General features: G+C 45.1%; 2 protein-coding genes across 4 annotated transcripts in view; one reads left to right on the forward strand and one right to left on the reverse strand.

Moving 5' to 3' along the window:
• Positions 1-693: 693 nt before the first annotated feature.
• Positions 694-10,102, reverse strand: LOC148105911 (focadhesin-like). The gene is made up of 8 exons (XM_087839016.1): positions 10,085-10,102; positions 9,495-9,566; positions 8,809-8,883; positions 8,227-8,381; positions 6,220-6,312; positions 1,690-1,791; positions 1,343-1,568; positions 694-1,160 (listed from the first exon to the last, which is right to left on the reverse strand). Exons 2-8 carry the CDS (start codon positions 9,549-9,551, stop codon positions 882-884), a joined length of 987 nt encoding a protein of 328 aa, XP_087695142.1. The 5' UTR covers positions 9,552-9,566; positions 10,085-10,102; the 3' UTR covers positions 694-881.
• A 9-nt stretch (positions 10,103-10,111) lies between these two features.
• mllt3 (MLLT3 super elongation complex subunit) overlaps positions 10,112-13,015 on the forward strand; it is a 33,072-nt gene continuing 30,168 nt past the window's right edge. For 2 of the 3 annotated variants that reach the window (XM_087838991.1, XM_087838989.1), the window contains exon 1: positions 10,606-10,738. In XM_087838991.1, the coding sequence (XP_087695117.1) occupies positions 10,714-10,738 (25 nt within the window). In that variant the 5' untranslated portion in view covers positions 10,606-10,713. Of the gene's footprint in view, positions 10,169-10,605; positions 10,739-13,015 lie in introns of those variants that run through there. The other variant, XM_087838990.1, reaches the window with a different exon arrangement.

Genomic DNA, 13,015 nt, shown 5'->3' on the forward strand with positions numbered 1-13,015 from the left:
CAGGTGACCCATCATGGAGCTCATCCAGAGGATCAGAGCAGCGATCAAAGCAAAGGGTGACGAATCTAAAACATGTTCTGAGTTACTTCCTTCCACACGTGTTCATAGTTCTGATGGCTTCAGTGAGATTTAGTCTAAACTAATTTTTCACACTAATTCTGGTCACACAGCGTCTCCAACACTGCTTTCTTTAATGTGACTGTAGCCTGAGGGTGCACAGCTTGACTCCATCACACAAGTGAGTGTAAACAAACCTGATGACAGCCATGAAAATGAGCAGAGGCAGAGACTGTAGTGCAGGGGTGTCACAGGCCTGTTATACTTCTATCAGAGATCATTCACGTGTCAGTTATTAACGGCTCGTCAGTACGTAGGAGCCGAATCTTCAACCCTGCTGAGAACCCATGTAGGAGGGGTGGGACTGTATTTTAATGGGCACACCATGCAGCCAATCACACGCAGAGTGTCTGGGATCATACCATTATGTGACAGAAAGAAGGGGGCGTGTACAGGCCAGGTACACAGAGAGACGGGCAGCGTGAGCGCGCTAAAGTGAGACCCGCTTTGATTTTCAGCCATCATGGAGGACAAAAGGTTTCACACCTGTTCAGGCCTTAAACTCAGGTGTGCTCTCCCTGGTAGGAGCAACAAGGCTTTTATGAAAACACTGAACCAAACAATGCTACATTTCTACAAAGTGTCTTTGAGTGTCAGATATTCACATGTGTGCATGTCCATGTCAGCTCGCTGCAGTGAGTGAAGAAGCTGATCAGCATTAATGCCAAATAACCCACTGCTGTGAGTCCAGGCTCAGGTTTGGAGCAGAGATATTTGCACATGTAAAACAAAAAGCATCACTTTTGTTTACTTCCATATTTAGCTCACGTTAACCAGCACAGCAGCGCGGCTTCTTTATCTTTGCTGGTGTCTGATTGTCTACAAACAGCGATCACCTGACAGGCTGGAACAAGCTGCTGCATTAAGCCGATTATTGGTCTGCAGTCTCCGTTGAACTCGAGGCATCGCCGACACGCACACAGCAGCTGCAGAGCCAGCGCCGCTTTCTCTGGTTTCCACTGGTCTCCAGAGGTCCCAGTTAGATCTTGGAGCAGAGCGCCCACAAACGCACACAGCTCCAGGACTGCCTCCACGCTGTCCACCTGCAGGACAGAGAGGAGAGGCTGACATAGCTCCATCCTGCTCTCTGTATTAGCTACTTCCTGTCAATCTGAGCGTATGCAAATAAGAGAGACACATTTAAATGAACGATGGTGTAACATACAGAGTGGAAACATGTTGACGTGTCTTTGTACAGTTACCTAACATAACTTCAGTTTGTTACCTGCATGTGTGGAACCAGCTGACAAAGACAGAGCAGCAGCCTGTCAGACACTGGGGACAGCGTTTCCTGCTCCTTGTTCTGGGGGGCGGACCTGGATCCTCCCTGAATGGGCAGCATCACCCTAAGAAGACTCTGTCGAAGGAGCGCGTGCTCGGGTTGCCTGTGAGGTTGGCAGTATAGGTACCGAAGGAAGGGGGCCAGCATGGTGATATAAGCCTCTTTATCTCTGTAACGTACACACACACTGCAGTCATAAGAATCTCTGAGAATAGATCATCTCATAATGTCCAGTTTTCTTCAAAGTAGTGTACAACATAACAGCTACGATAGGAACCAGTAAGACTTACCTGTCAACAGCTTTCTGGATAAAGTCATCGATCTCGAACAGCAGAGCCGGCCAGCAGTCCACTCTGTTCTCCAGGGCTGTGACGTACGGGTGAGGGCTGCTCCTGCAATGGACGGGTCAGTGTCCCAGCTCTGATTCAAGTTATGGTCCCAACAAACCACTGAGTCAGTCTATTACAACGATGACAAACTAAGAAGGCCTCAATCCACACAAGAGCTGTTGCCTCCCTGTCTTCCTTCTCTCACCCCAACCAATCACAGCAGATGGCCCCGCCCCTCCCTGATTCTGCCAGAGGTTTCCTTCCTGTTAAAAGGGAGTTTTTCCTTCCCACTGTTGCCAAGGTGCTTGCTCATAGGGGGTCATATGATTGTGGGGGTTTTCTCTGCGTTATTATAGGATATACAGTACAATATCAAGCGCCTTGAGGCGACTTTTGTTGTGATTTGGCGCTATATAAATAAAACTGAATTGAATGGAATTCATTATCAGGCCTCTTCAAGACATGTTGAGGAGGTCATTTAGCCATTTAAATGAGCTGGACATGTCTAAAACCTGCAGGACACTCGAGGCCTGGAGTTGCCCACCTCTGTGTTAGTCAGTGATGTTGGATGAGAAGACCTGGCTGGCAGTTTCTGCTCTAATTCATCAATGAGGACTTCTGTTGGGTTGAGGTCTGGACTCAGGCCAGTCCAGTTCAAGTTCCATCCAAATCTCACTCATCCAATGCGCTTAGCGATGTAGCTGCTCGGCCATGGAAACCCACCCCATGGAGCTCTCTGCTCACAGTTCTTCAGCTAATCTGAAGGCTAAATGAAGTTTGGAAGTCTACAGTGACTGACTCTGTAGAAAGTTGGTGTCCTCTGCAAACTATGCCCCTCAGCGTCTGCTGACCTGTGTCATTTTACCACTTCATAATTGTGTTGCTATCATTCCCAATCCCTCCCACTTCGTTTTAATACCACAGTTGACTGTGGAATATTTGAGGACATTTTGTGACTGGATTTGTTACACAGGTTCACACACCATTAAACCACCACAACCAGCCTGAGCATCCATCCTGCTCATTGCATTTTACTGCCATCAGAATGTCATGAGGTAAATCATACAATGCTTTTCCAGTCAAGTCCAGTTTGGGTAATCCCTGTGAATCAGCCTCAGTTTGCTTTTCTTTCCTATCACGAGTGACACCTGTTATGGTCTTCTGCTGTTGCGTCAAAGTTTGATTTAGTATGTTCAAAGATGCTCTTCTGCACACTTGCACTGTAATGAGTGGTGATTTGAGATACTGTTGTCTTCCTGTCAGCTCAACCAGTTTGCCCATTGTCCTCAAGTTGTCCTTTGGTCAACCCTAGAGATGGCTGTGTGGGAAAATCTCAGTGGTTTAGCAGACCAGCCATCAGGCAGGATAAACCATGCTTTATTCACAATCACTTAAATCAACTTTCTTCACTATTCGTGGTCATTTTAACCAGGTCTACATACCTAAATGCACCGAGTTGCTTCCATGTGCTTCGCTCACTGATATTGGTATTAAAAAGTAGGTGCACCTAAAAAAGTGGCCAGTGAGTGTATGAACTAAAACAAACAGACACCCGAATCACTGACTAACTAGTCCTTGTGATTATTTATAGTAATACTGGTGTACAGCTCACTGTATGTGCACACAAACATAAGGTGGTGTTGTGGATAGAGCCCCCAAATGTCCTGTGAGCCTGCTGAGGGCCAATGTGTCATGGTGGCAGATTGCTAAGGGCTATGGTGAGAAGACATTTAACAATGGGCAGCAGTGTGTATGTTCCATTAATAGTGCAGCATTTACAGTACCCAGCAGTGCCAGGCCTGACAACCAATGGCAGCCCAGACAGGCAGTGGCCAATGGCACCACCCTGCTGCCCTCAACACATTCATCTTCCCACTAGGAAGGTTCAGGCTGCCAGACAGCCACAGGCAGAAATGACAGTAATGACCATGGAGAAAGCACAATGAGAAGGAGGGAATGAAAAAAAAAGCAGGAAGATAGGTGAAGAAAATGTAAAATAAATGAGGAAATGACTTCAGAGGTAAATGAGGAAGGAAGAAAAACATCAAGGAAAATGAAAAAAGACAAAGCAGCTCAGTCATTTTATTACCCGCTGCAAGTGATTAAGGATGCCCCAGGAACTTGGCAAAGGAGGCAAAGCTGGAGGAGGACGAGGAGAACAAAGAAGAGGTTTCCCTCAAGGCTTCAGCAGCATGTTTGCACTGTGAACAGGAAAGCCCTCCCTGTCTCACCACCAACTGTAATAATGCCCCCCACTGTAAATGCAGCAGGACTGTTTGGACTGATTCTTATATAGCGCTTTTCTACTCTCTCGGAGTACTCAAAGCGCTCTATACAACATGCCACATTCACCCAATCACACCCATTCTCACAAGCACTTTATCTACACTTAGTGCTCTCTAACTACATTCACACACATTCATACTCCGATGGACGCATCGGAGAGCAACTTGGGGTTAGTATCTTGCCCAAGGATACTTGACATGGAGACTGGAGGAGCCAAGGATTGAACCACCAACCTTCCGATCAGTAGGTGACCTGCTCTACCTCCTGAGCTACAGCCACCCCATGATCTGTTATGTCTAAAACCATCAAACACATCTTTAGATTAAAAACAGACAATTAAACACTACATTTATTGTTTATTAGTGCACGAGCACTGAGCATGTTGGAATAAGGAGTTACATATGGTCAAAACCTTTTATGCAAAACTCGCCGTACTGACATGTTTCAAATACAAAAACATGGCTTGGATCCATGCTGCTTCTGCCTGTGGTAGTCATGGGTAGCCAAACAAGAAAATTACCTCATGAACTGGAACTAAATCATAATTGAACTGAATTGTCCTTTTTCTTTAACTGAGGTGTTACCAAACCAGCCAAAACATATAATCTCTCCAGCATGTCCTGAGTCTACCTCCGGGTCTCTTCTCGGTAAGACATGAGGTGTCCTAGAAGCATCCAAAACAGATGCCCAAACAACTAGATCTGTTCAATGTGGGTGAGTAGCAGCTGTACTCTGAGACCTTCCTGAATGGCTGACCCATCTCTAAGGGAAAGCCCAGCCGCTGTTCAGAGGAAACGAATATCTGCCGCTTGCATTCGCAATGTCATTCTTTCGATCACTACCCAAAGCTTGTAAGCACAGGTTAGTGTAGGGATGTTAGATCAACCAGTAAATCAACAGCTTTGACAGCTTTCACGTCACTGAGGTCACCACGATGGACCAGTAGACCGGCCCCATCACTGCAGCCACAGGACCAATCCATCTGTCAATATGTCACTCTGTCCTCACTCATGAACAACACCCACAGATACTTAAACGCCTCCAACTTGGGCGCCAGCTCTTCCTTGACCTGGAGTGGGTGATCCACTGTTTTCAGCTTTGAACCACAGCCTCAGACTTGGAGGTGCTGATTCTCATTCCCAATGTTTCCCACGCAGCTGCAGAATTACTCAAAAAAGCATCGATAACAACACCCACCAGGAATAGATCTGACTTGGTGCTGGCAAAACAGACCAAGCTTCCTGCATTTGGACAGAGAAGTGAGACTTCCACAAAACATTGCAAAGGCGTGTCAACCAAGAGCACTCAACAACATCCAGAGCCTGGAGAAACTAAGGGTACCTCTCATCCGCCCCTCGGACTCTGCCGCCAGGTAGTTGTTTAACTACCTCAGTGACCCCACCCTCAGAGTCGTGCCCCTTGTCCTCAGGCTCTGATACTCTGTATCCAGTGTGAACAGATCACTGCTATCCTCTTCTGACTTGACTGACGGTTTGTCAGAATCGTTTCTAGGTCAACAAAAAGTCTTGCTCCATTGCCTCACCAAGCTCCTCGTACACCTGAGTTTTTGCTTCAGCTTCTGCAAGAGTTACACTCATCCTGTCGATATTTGCCAGACGATAGCCAAGCCTAACAGGACGCTTCCAACCTGCTGCTCCCTGAACCTCCAATGTCTATCTTCTGGTTCAGAGATTGCCCCCACAACATTAAAGTCCCCAAGCAGGACTATGGAGTTGCTAGATGGGGTACCCACCTCACCCAGCAACTCTAAAAATTACTCTAGACAACTGTTAGTCACATGTGAACAAATGACTATCGGCACCTGTTCCCAACATGACGGCACAGGGAAGCAACCGTCTTGTCCACCAGGGAAAACTTCTAAATGCTGCCATCAAATCAGGGAGATGCAAACGTACCCATTCCCTGTCTGCCACCTCTCACTTTTAACATGTAGTCAGTATTTTTCAACCTCATGCACCAGTTTGGGATTCTCATGCTCCAAGAGCCAGTTTATAGCTGGGACTGAAGCACCAGGGCCTTTGACTGCCACCAGACAGAGCACCGGACCCCTACGGCACTTCAAGTGGGTGGTGGACCAATGCTGCTTCTTTGGACTAGCAGTAAGCTACAAGCTATATGTAGCTTGATAGATTACACAAGACAATATGTTTGAACATCTCTAGATATTAGACATGAGATACTTACCTGATAGAATACGGACAGGTGAAGTGTCCATCGCTCTGGTCAGCCTGCATCTCCAACAATCGCCGAATGACTTTTATCAACCCTTGAGTGTGTCTGTTGGATATCAGAGTCAGAATAACTGAAAAAACTAACAGTGTGAGCGTTTTCATTGCTTCAAATGTTTTCAAATAGTTACATTATGCTGCACAACTAGGTTAGCGTCCAGATTAGAGAGCATCCAGCTCTGAACTGTGGAACAGTAACCTTTAACATTTTCATGTTTCCAGTTTAAACTTTCAAAGCTATTTTCTTTACTTCACATGAGCCCTGATGGAGAGCAATGACATCGTGGATTTATCCTCAGCACAGACTAAGCCAGCAGTCCCCAACCTTTTTTGCACCACAGACCGGTTTATCCCCGACAATATTTTCACGGACCGGCCTTTAAGATGTTGCGGATAAATACAACAAAATAAAACCAGTACCAGTACCAAAAAAGAAGATTTATTCATAACATACATGAAAAGACCCAGGAAAACCGAGTTAATGATAAAAACGATAACAAAATGACGCTGAAAACCGATATGTTACATCCTGTGAGGCTGTGGGAGTGTGTGGGCGTGGTGCTGTCTTCTCCCTCTCTTCCTCCTTCTTTCTTGCCCCTCCCCTTGTCTCTCTCTGCCCCTGCCTTCTCCTTTAGGGCACACCTGCTGCTCATCTGCCCTCGTTTACCACCAATTACCCTCAGAGGTGATATAAGCTGGAGAAGAGCAGTGTGGATGTGGGAGAGGCTTCTGGTGGATTTCCTCTGTGCTGGTCAGTGTGTGAGTCTGGTCTAGGTGTGGAAAAGGCCTGTTGTGTGTGTGACCAGCCCCACTGTGCGTGGCTCTTTGTGAGTAGTTCTTAACTGAGCAGTGGTTTTGCTTAAGTGACGGCGGCCTCCATTATTTTGTTTGGCCTGCCTGGTTATTGGTAATAGCAGCGTTGCTGTCTTTTTCTGTTGGAGCCTTATAGTTGTTTTCTTTGTTGAAGTGGTCGCCATCTCTTTGGGTTGACCTGTCTGATTTACCATTAAAGCAGCGGTGCTGTCTCTTTTTGTTGTTACTATTTATATGATTATTGAGTTAATTGATTATAATAAAGATATATTTTGTGTTAACTACCTCTGCCTGGTGTTCTTTTCATTTCAACCCGGATCCAACTGTTACTGTCCCCCACCCTCTTCGCCTAGATTTTATGTGGGGACGTAACACGATAAAAACCCTGAAAACTATACATTTCACACCTGAGCCTCAACTCTCGCGGCCCGGTACCAAACAACTCACGGACCAGTACCGGTCCGAGGCCCGGGGGTTGGGGACCGCTGGACTAAGCTATGACCTCCATGTGTCTAACTCAGTTTGTAGACTGTCAGTCAGGTTCCTGCACTGGAAGCATTGACTCCATGTTACACACTGGTAGCTGGAAAAGAAGGAGACTGGACTTGATTAAGTTTAAAGATGTTTCACTTCTTATACAAGGTGGAGAGACCCACATATTTAAACCCTACAGGGCGTTTCCCTCCTTGGAGATGGTCATCGAGCTATTTGTCATGTGCGTCATCACATGAGTATAAACAAAAGCGTAGGTCATTGTCAACACCAAGGGTTAAGGGTTGAACCACTATGAGACCTTTCCGCGACCCATCATGTGACCTTTGAGGTCACCTGAGGCGAGGTGTGAGTGGGCCTTTAAAGGGATTTAAAGACTGAATTTGTAGGTGACGATGGCCAGTAACAGTGGACATACACGGCCTTCTTCATACCTCTTCTCAGTTCACAGTGTTAGCATTCTCATGCTAAAGAGAGCCTTCTTTGTCCTGCTGATACACAACTTCGTCCTGCTGAGGATCTTTCATGTTGTGCCTTTGCAGCGGCTGTAACGCTGCATGGATGCAGGTTACAGAGCCTCTATCAGACTCATTGACAAACAGCTGAGCTGAGCTTTCTGAGGCAGGATCGTGGCATCCAATAACTGCGCGTTGCATACCTTGCAGAAGGCAGGAGGTTGAGGACACCATTGAAGATGTAGTCCAGGTCTGCATGGCCCTGGTCCACCAATAACACCAAGGTGTCACAGCACGCTGAACACACCACAGCACAGTCACTGCAGCACTGCTGCCACAAAGCTTCCAGTGCTGGGCCCTGAACAACAACAGTGATGCAGTCAGTGTTTCAGAAGTTTAACAAAACGATCTGTGCCATTTCCACACATGCACTGAAGCCCTGAATGAAAACGGACAAAGACAGAGGTGCACGTGAGAATGCAATCTGTCCCACTCAGTGCAGCCACTCGGGCTCAGCACTGATTCAATCCCAACAAGGTTTGATTCAATTTGGACTCAGACAGTCAGAAATATTATAACTATGATCGTTTATCAGTGCATATCCATATTTTATATCTGTGTATAAAAACAAAGCTGACACTGTGAGATCAGAGGTGTCAGCCTCACAGCAGATGTGTCAAAGTCACTGAGGATAAAACACAGGACCACATGAAGCAGATGTTCCTGCTCTTTTATACTTCATGTAACTAAAGAAATGATCATATGTGACTCTTACAGGAACTCACCTGAGCACAGGACCAGGTGATTTGCCCATTTGACCCTTTTTCCTTTAAGACAGCTGCAACAAGACTTCTCACCGTCTACAACACAAGAAAATCACACTTCTGTACCATTATTCACAATAACAAAGAGAGGAAGAGAAACCAACACTACAGAGTGAATGAATGAATGAATGAATGAACGAATGAATGAATGAATGAATGAATGAATGAATGAATGAATGAGTGAATGAATGAATGAATGTGCCTACAGGGACCTGAGTCTGTGTGTGTTCAGTAAAACCTGCCTCTCCTCTACATAAACATATTAAACACACGAGTGTGAGTGACTCAGAAACCCTCGTGGTTGCCAACAAACATACAAAGTAACTCTGTGTCTTGGATCTTGTTACACTGTAAACTCACCTCATGTCTCTTTAAAATCCTCCAACAGCTGCACACATGTATCAGTGCACCTTACAGTCATGTTACTCTATCAAATAGTTACGTTACTCTTTACTCTGTCTTATCAGGAGACTTTTTTATGAGTATTGCTGAATTCCTGTTAATGGTAGAGATTTTCTGCCTGTGTGAGCTGCTACTTAGTTGACCTCTATCATTAACAAATCACTCGTACCTGTGGAATCAGACAAGGGAAGGATCATTGGTATCATTTGGATGGGAGGAGTCACAGAGCAGAGTCCGCCTCTTACCTGGGCTTGTATGACAGGGCTGGGGAACTCGAGCCGCGTCTTTAAACTCTCCATCATGTCACTGGATCATACCTGTGAACATCCAGAATCTCCATTAGAACAAGAGGAGGAGGTTTGATCAAGTAAAGACAGCTCTCCTGTTAAACTACAGATGATCACATATCAGGGAAATCAGACTTTAGCTCAGGGATGTGACATCGAACCCCTGACTGATCCAAGCAGTTTATTCTTCCTCTCAAACAAACATTCCCAAATGTTTGTCCCAAACAAAGGAAACCAAGATTACCCTTCAGCCATCCACCCACTAACTAAACAACACTTTAGGTTTTCTTACATATTTTAATATGAATTTATGCTTCTTGATGTTATGCAAACTGAATATTTTGCACAAATAGAAATTCTCTTTGAGTTGGACTGAATGAATTTCACTAACCTGATAATAATATTGATAATAATAACAATTATTTATTACATATACTAAACAATGAGGGGATGAGCAGCCTCAGTAAACACATATTGCTTTTTGAATACTATTAATATACTAACACAGTAACCCAACCCCCTCCCCAAACACACCCAGTCCCACCCACCTGCTGTTACCATAACGATAAGCCAGGCTGTACTGTCCACCTGCTACCAGCAGCCTGTTTACTGGCTCCCAAAAACAGGAACAGGTAAGTCAGCACCTGTTCATCTTATCAACAGCTTATTTACTACAATATGTAGAACAGAGTTACTGACCAGTCAGAGCAGCGTGACAGTGCACACACACACACACACACACGCACGCGTCACTGCACTTTAAATCTGAACACTTGAAAACGTGTCACCAACATGAAGAAGACATTTCAACAGCATAAAGAAAGCCTTCATTATATTTTAGATGATGCTGAAAATAAGCTCAGTCCAGTTTCATGGCTGTGAATGGTTTGAAAGTCTGAAACCAAACAGTGCCAGCGGTTTCTACAGGATGTTGCCTATACAGCAAACAATACAGGCTGTGCTGTAATGCTAGGTCTGCACTAGCAATACAAGCCAGAACAATGCATGAGCACGATGCTTTAGAAATGACACCACGGAGGCTTTGCTGTGCAACACTCAGACTGCACCAGCCCGACGGGCCTGACGGGCTGCGGCTTTTTGGGAGCGCACTCAGCGGCACAGTGGCAGCCTGTGATTGCTGTGGTGGAGCCCTGAGGTCATCACAGTCGGGGCTTTGATGGGCAGAGCTTTGACTTTTCTGTGTAAGTACATGAGATTTATGGCAGTTACTCTTCATTTTGATATGTTCTCGTTTATTCTTGTGTTAGTTTATAGAAATGCTTTAGTCACTCTGGGGTCACCACAGCAGGAAGCTCCATTTGTTTCATATGGCAGCTTTTATTTTTAAAGCTTCTTATTTGCCTTTAACCAGTGACTTTGTCACTTCCTGAGCCAACGTGTTACCATGACACTAAGGAGGCACACTGGGAATACTGGGAATACAGAATTAGGAAAAGCTGTGGTTCTTTAAGAGTTTTAGACCTGAGGCATCATCTGCAAAGGATTTTCATCAAGGTATTAAAAACAATCTTTATATTTAAAATGAATCTGTCCAATAAATGTAGTGAGAGCATTAAAATATTTCTGAGAAATGAAAGCAATACTTTTGTTAAAGCTTCAAATCTGTACTTGAATCATGATTTAAACTGTGGTTGTGAACAGGGAATAAAACGGGGAAGTAAAATGATGTAAGGAGGTGATGTTGCTCTACTTTACATGAACTTACATGACGTGTACATTGTTGTTTCTAAATGCATTTTGCTAAACTATTTTAGTACTGTGGCAGTGTGTTGTCATGTATATCTATTAATAAGTGTTCAAACAGAGATGCTAACAGTGCCTGATTACGTTATCTTATATAACAAATACGTAGCTTTCAAAGAGAACACATGGTGATAGATGATGAAGTCTCCCAGCAGCCCTCCTACTGCAGTGTTACTGGGATACGCTCAGAGACACCTGATCCAGTTCTAACAATAAGCTTTAGAGAAAAAACACAAACACTAAATGGGGAGTCTCATGAATCCAAGCTGGGAGCTGGTCCACAGGAGATGGGCCACTGAGAGACAGCTGAAGGCACTGCTGAAGGCACTGCCTCCTATTCTACCTAGCAACAACAAATAAGGCTGCAGTCTGAGGAGGGAGTGCTCTATCAGTATAACTTTGTACAGCCTCTGTCTGGATTTAGAAGCAGGAAATTAGAGGTCACCAGGTCTTTTAGGTCTCTGTGATCAACCAAATCACAACAACAGTCACTTGAAGGCACAGACCACGAAGTACAGAGAAAATCCCACCAACCGGTCAACCCCAATGATCAAGGCCTTGGCCACAGCGGGAAGGAAAATCTCCCTTTTAGCCGAACCAGACTGGAGGACGAGCAGACGTCTGACCGACTGGTGGAGAGGGAGGGACTCACATGGTGGATACTCATCTCTCACAGACGGTGAGAGGACAAAGACAAAAGTGTCACCTCATATCAGGCGGCACCTCCAGGGCTGAAAACTGAAACCTGTGCAGAAGTGCCAAAAACTGCAATTCCCCTAACGGCCTCTGGAGGCTGCATCCAAAAGTGAGACAACCCCAGCAGCCCCCTATATGAGCACTGTTACAGTTTACAGCTGTAGCTTTTTACCAGGCCTCACCTCTGCCAATCCAAGTGACCCACCTGTGTCACACACACTGTGAAGCTAAGCAGTGTGTCACAATGAAAGCTCCTGCTTCTTCCATGGTTTATATACACATGCTGTGTGGATCTGTGTCTGAAGGAGCACAATACATTGGGACGCACACTCATTGTGTCCCAAGTGTCACTTTCAAACTATAAAATACAAAAATAAAATCAGCAGCGTTTGCTCTGTTGGTCTCTAAAGAGGACATCAGGCTAAATACATCTACTGTTATTAAATTAGTGCGATACACCATGATGAGCTGCACTCACACTGATACAGCCACATAGTACGTGACAGCTCAAATAATTAATCAAGAATAATCCCCCAGATATATAACAATGCTCAATCTGGAAATGGCAAAGCCGACCACCCAAGACAGAGCAGCATGTTTGTTTACTGAGGTATGCCAGCTTGTCCTGGTGTTTCCTACATTTCCCACAGGCCAAAGCGCTTCACCACGAAGCTTCCGTACACACGAGGCCATCCACAAATATCTGGTGATCGGAGGAAACTAAACTGTAAAGTCGTCCGGACACAACTTAGCGCTGAACAGGACCTGCTAATAGCAGCTTAGCATCAACACAAGCTAATGCTAACGTTATACAGCTGACGGCAGGTTCACTGTAATAGATACGCGGCTGTAACTGTAACTGCAGCAGGCTGAGAAAGACTAACGAAGCTCAGTTAAAGTTATACATGCTGTTCAAAAAACTTTACCTCTTCCAAATCTCATGAACCCATCCTTTATTCATAACGCAACATAGAAAACAAATGAGCTCATTGTGAATTTGGTTGCAGCAACATCCCAAA

This window comes from Neolamprologus brichardi, chromosome 3, assembly GCF_056152115.1.
Source record: "Neolamprologus brichardi isolate AB-2024 chromosome 3, ASM5615211v1, whole genome shotgun sequence".
Lineage (NCBI taxonomy): Eukaryota > Metazoa > Chordata > Actinopteri > Cichliformes > Cichlidae > Neolamprologus > Neolamprologus brichardi.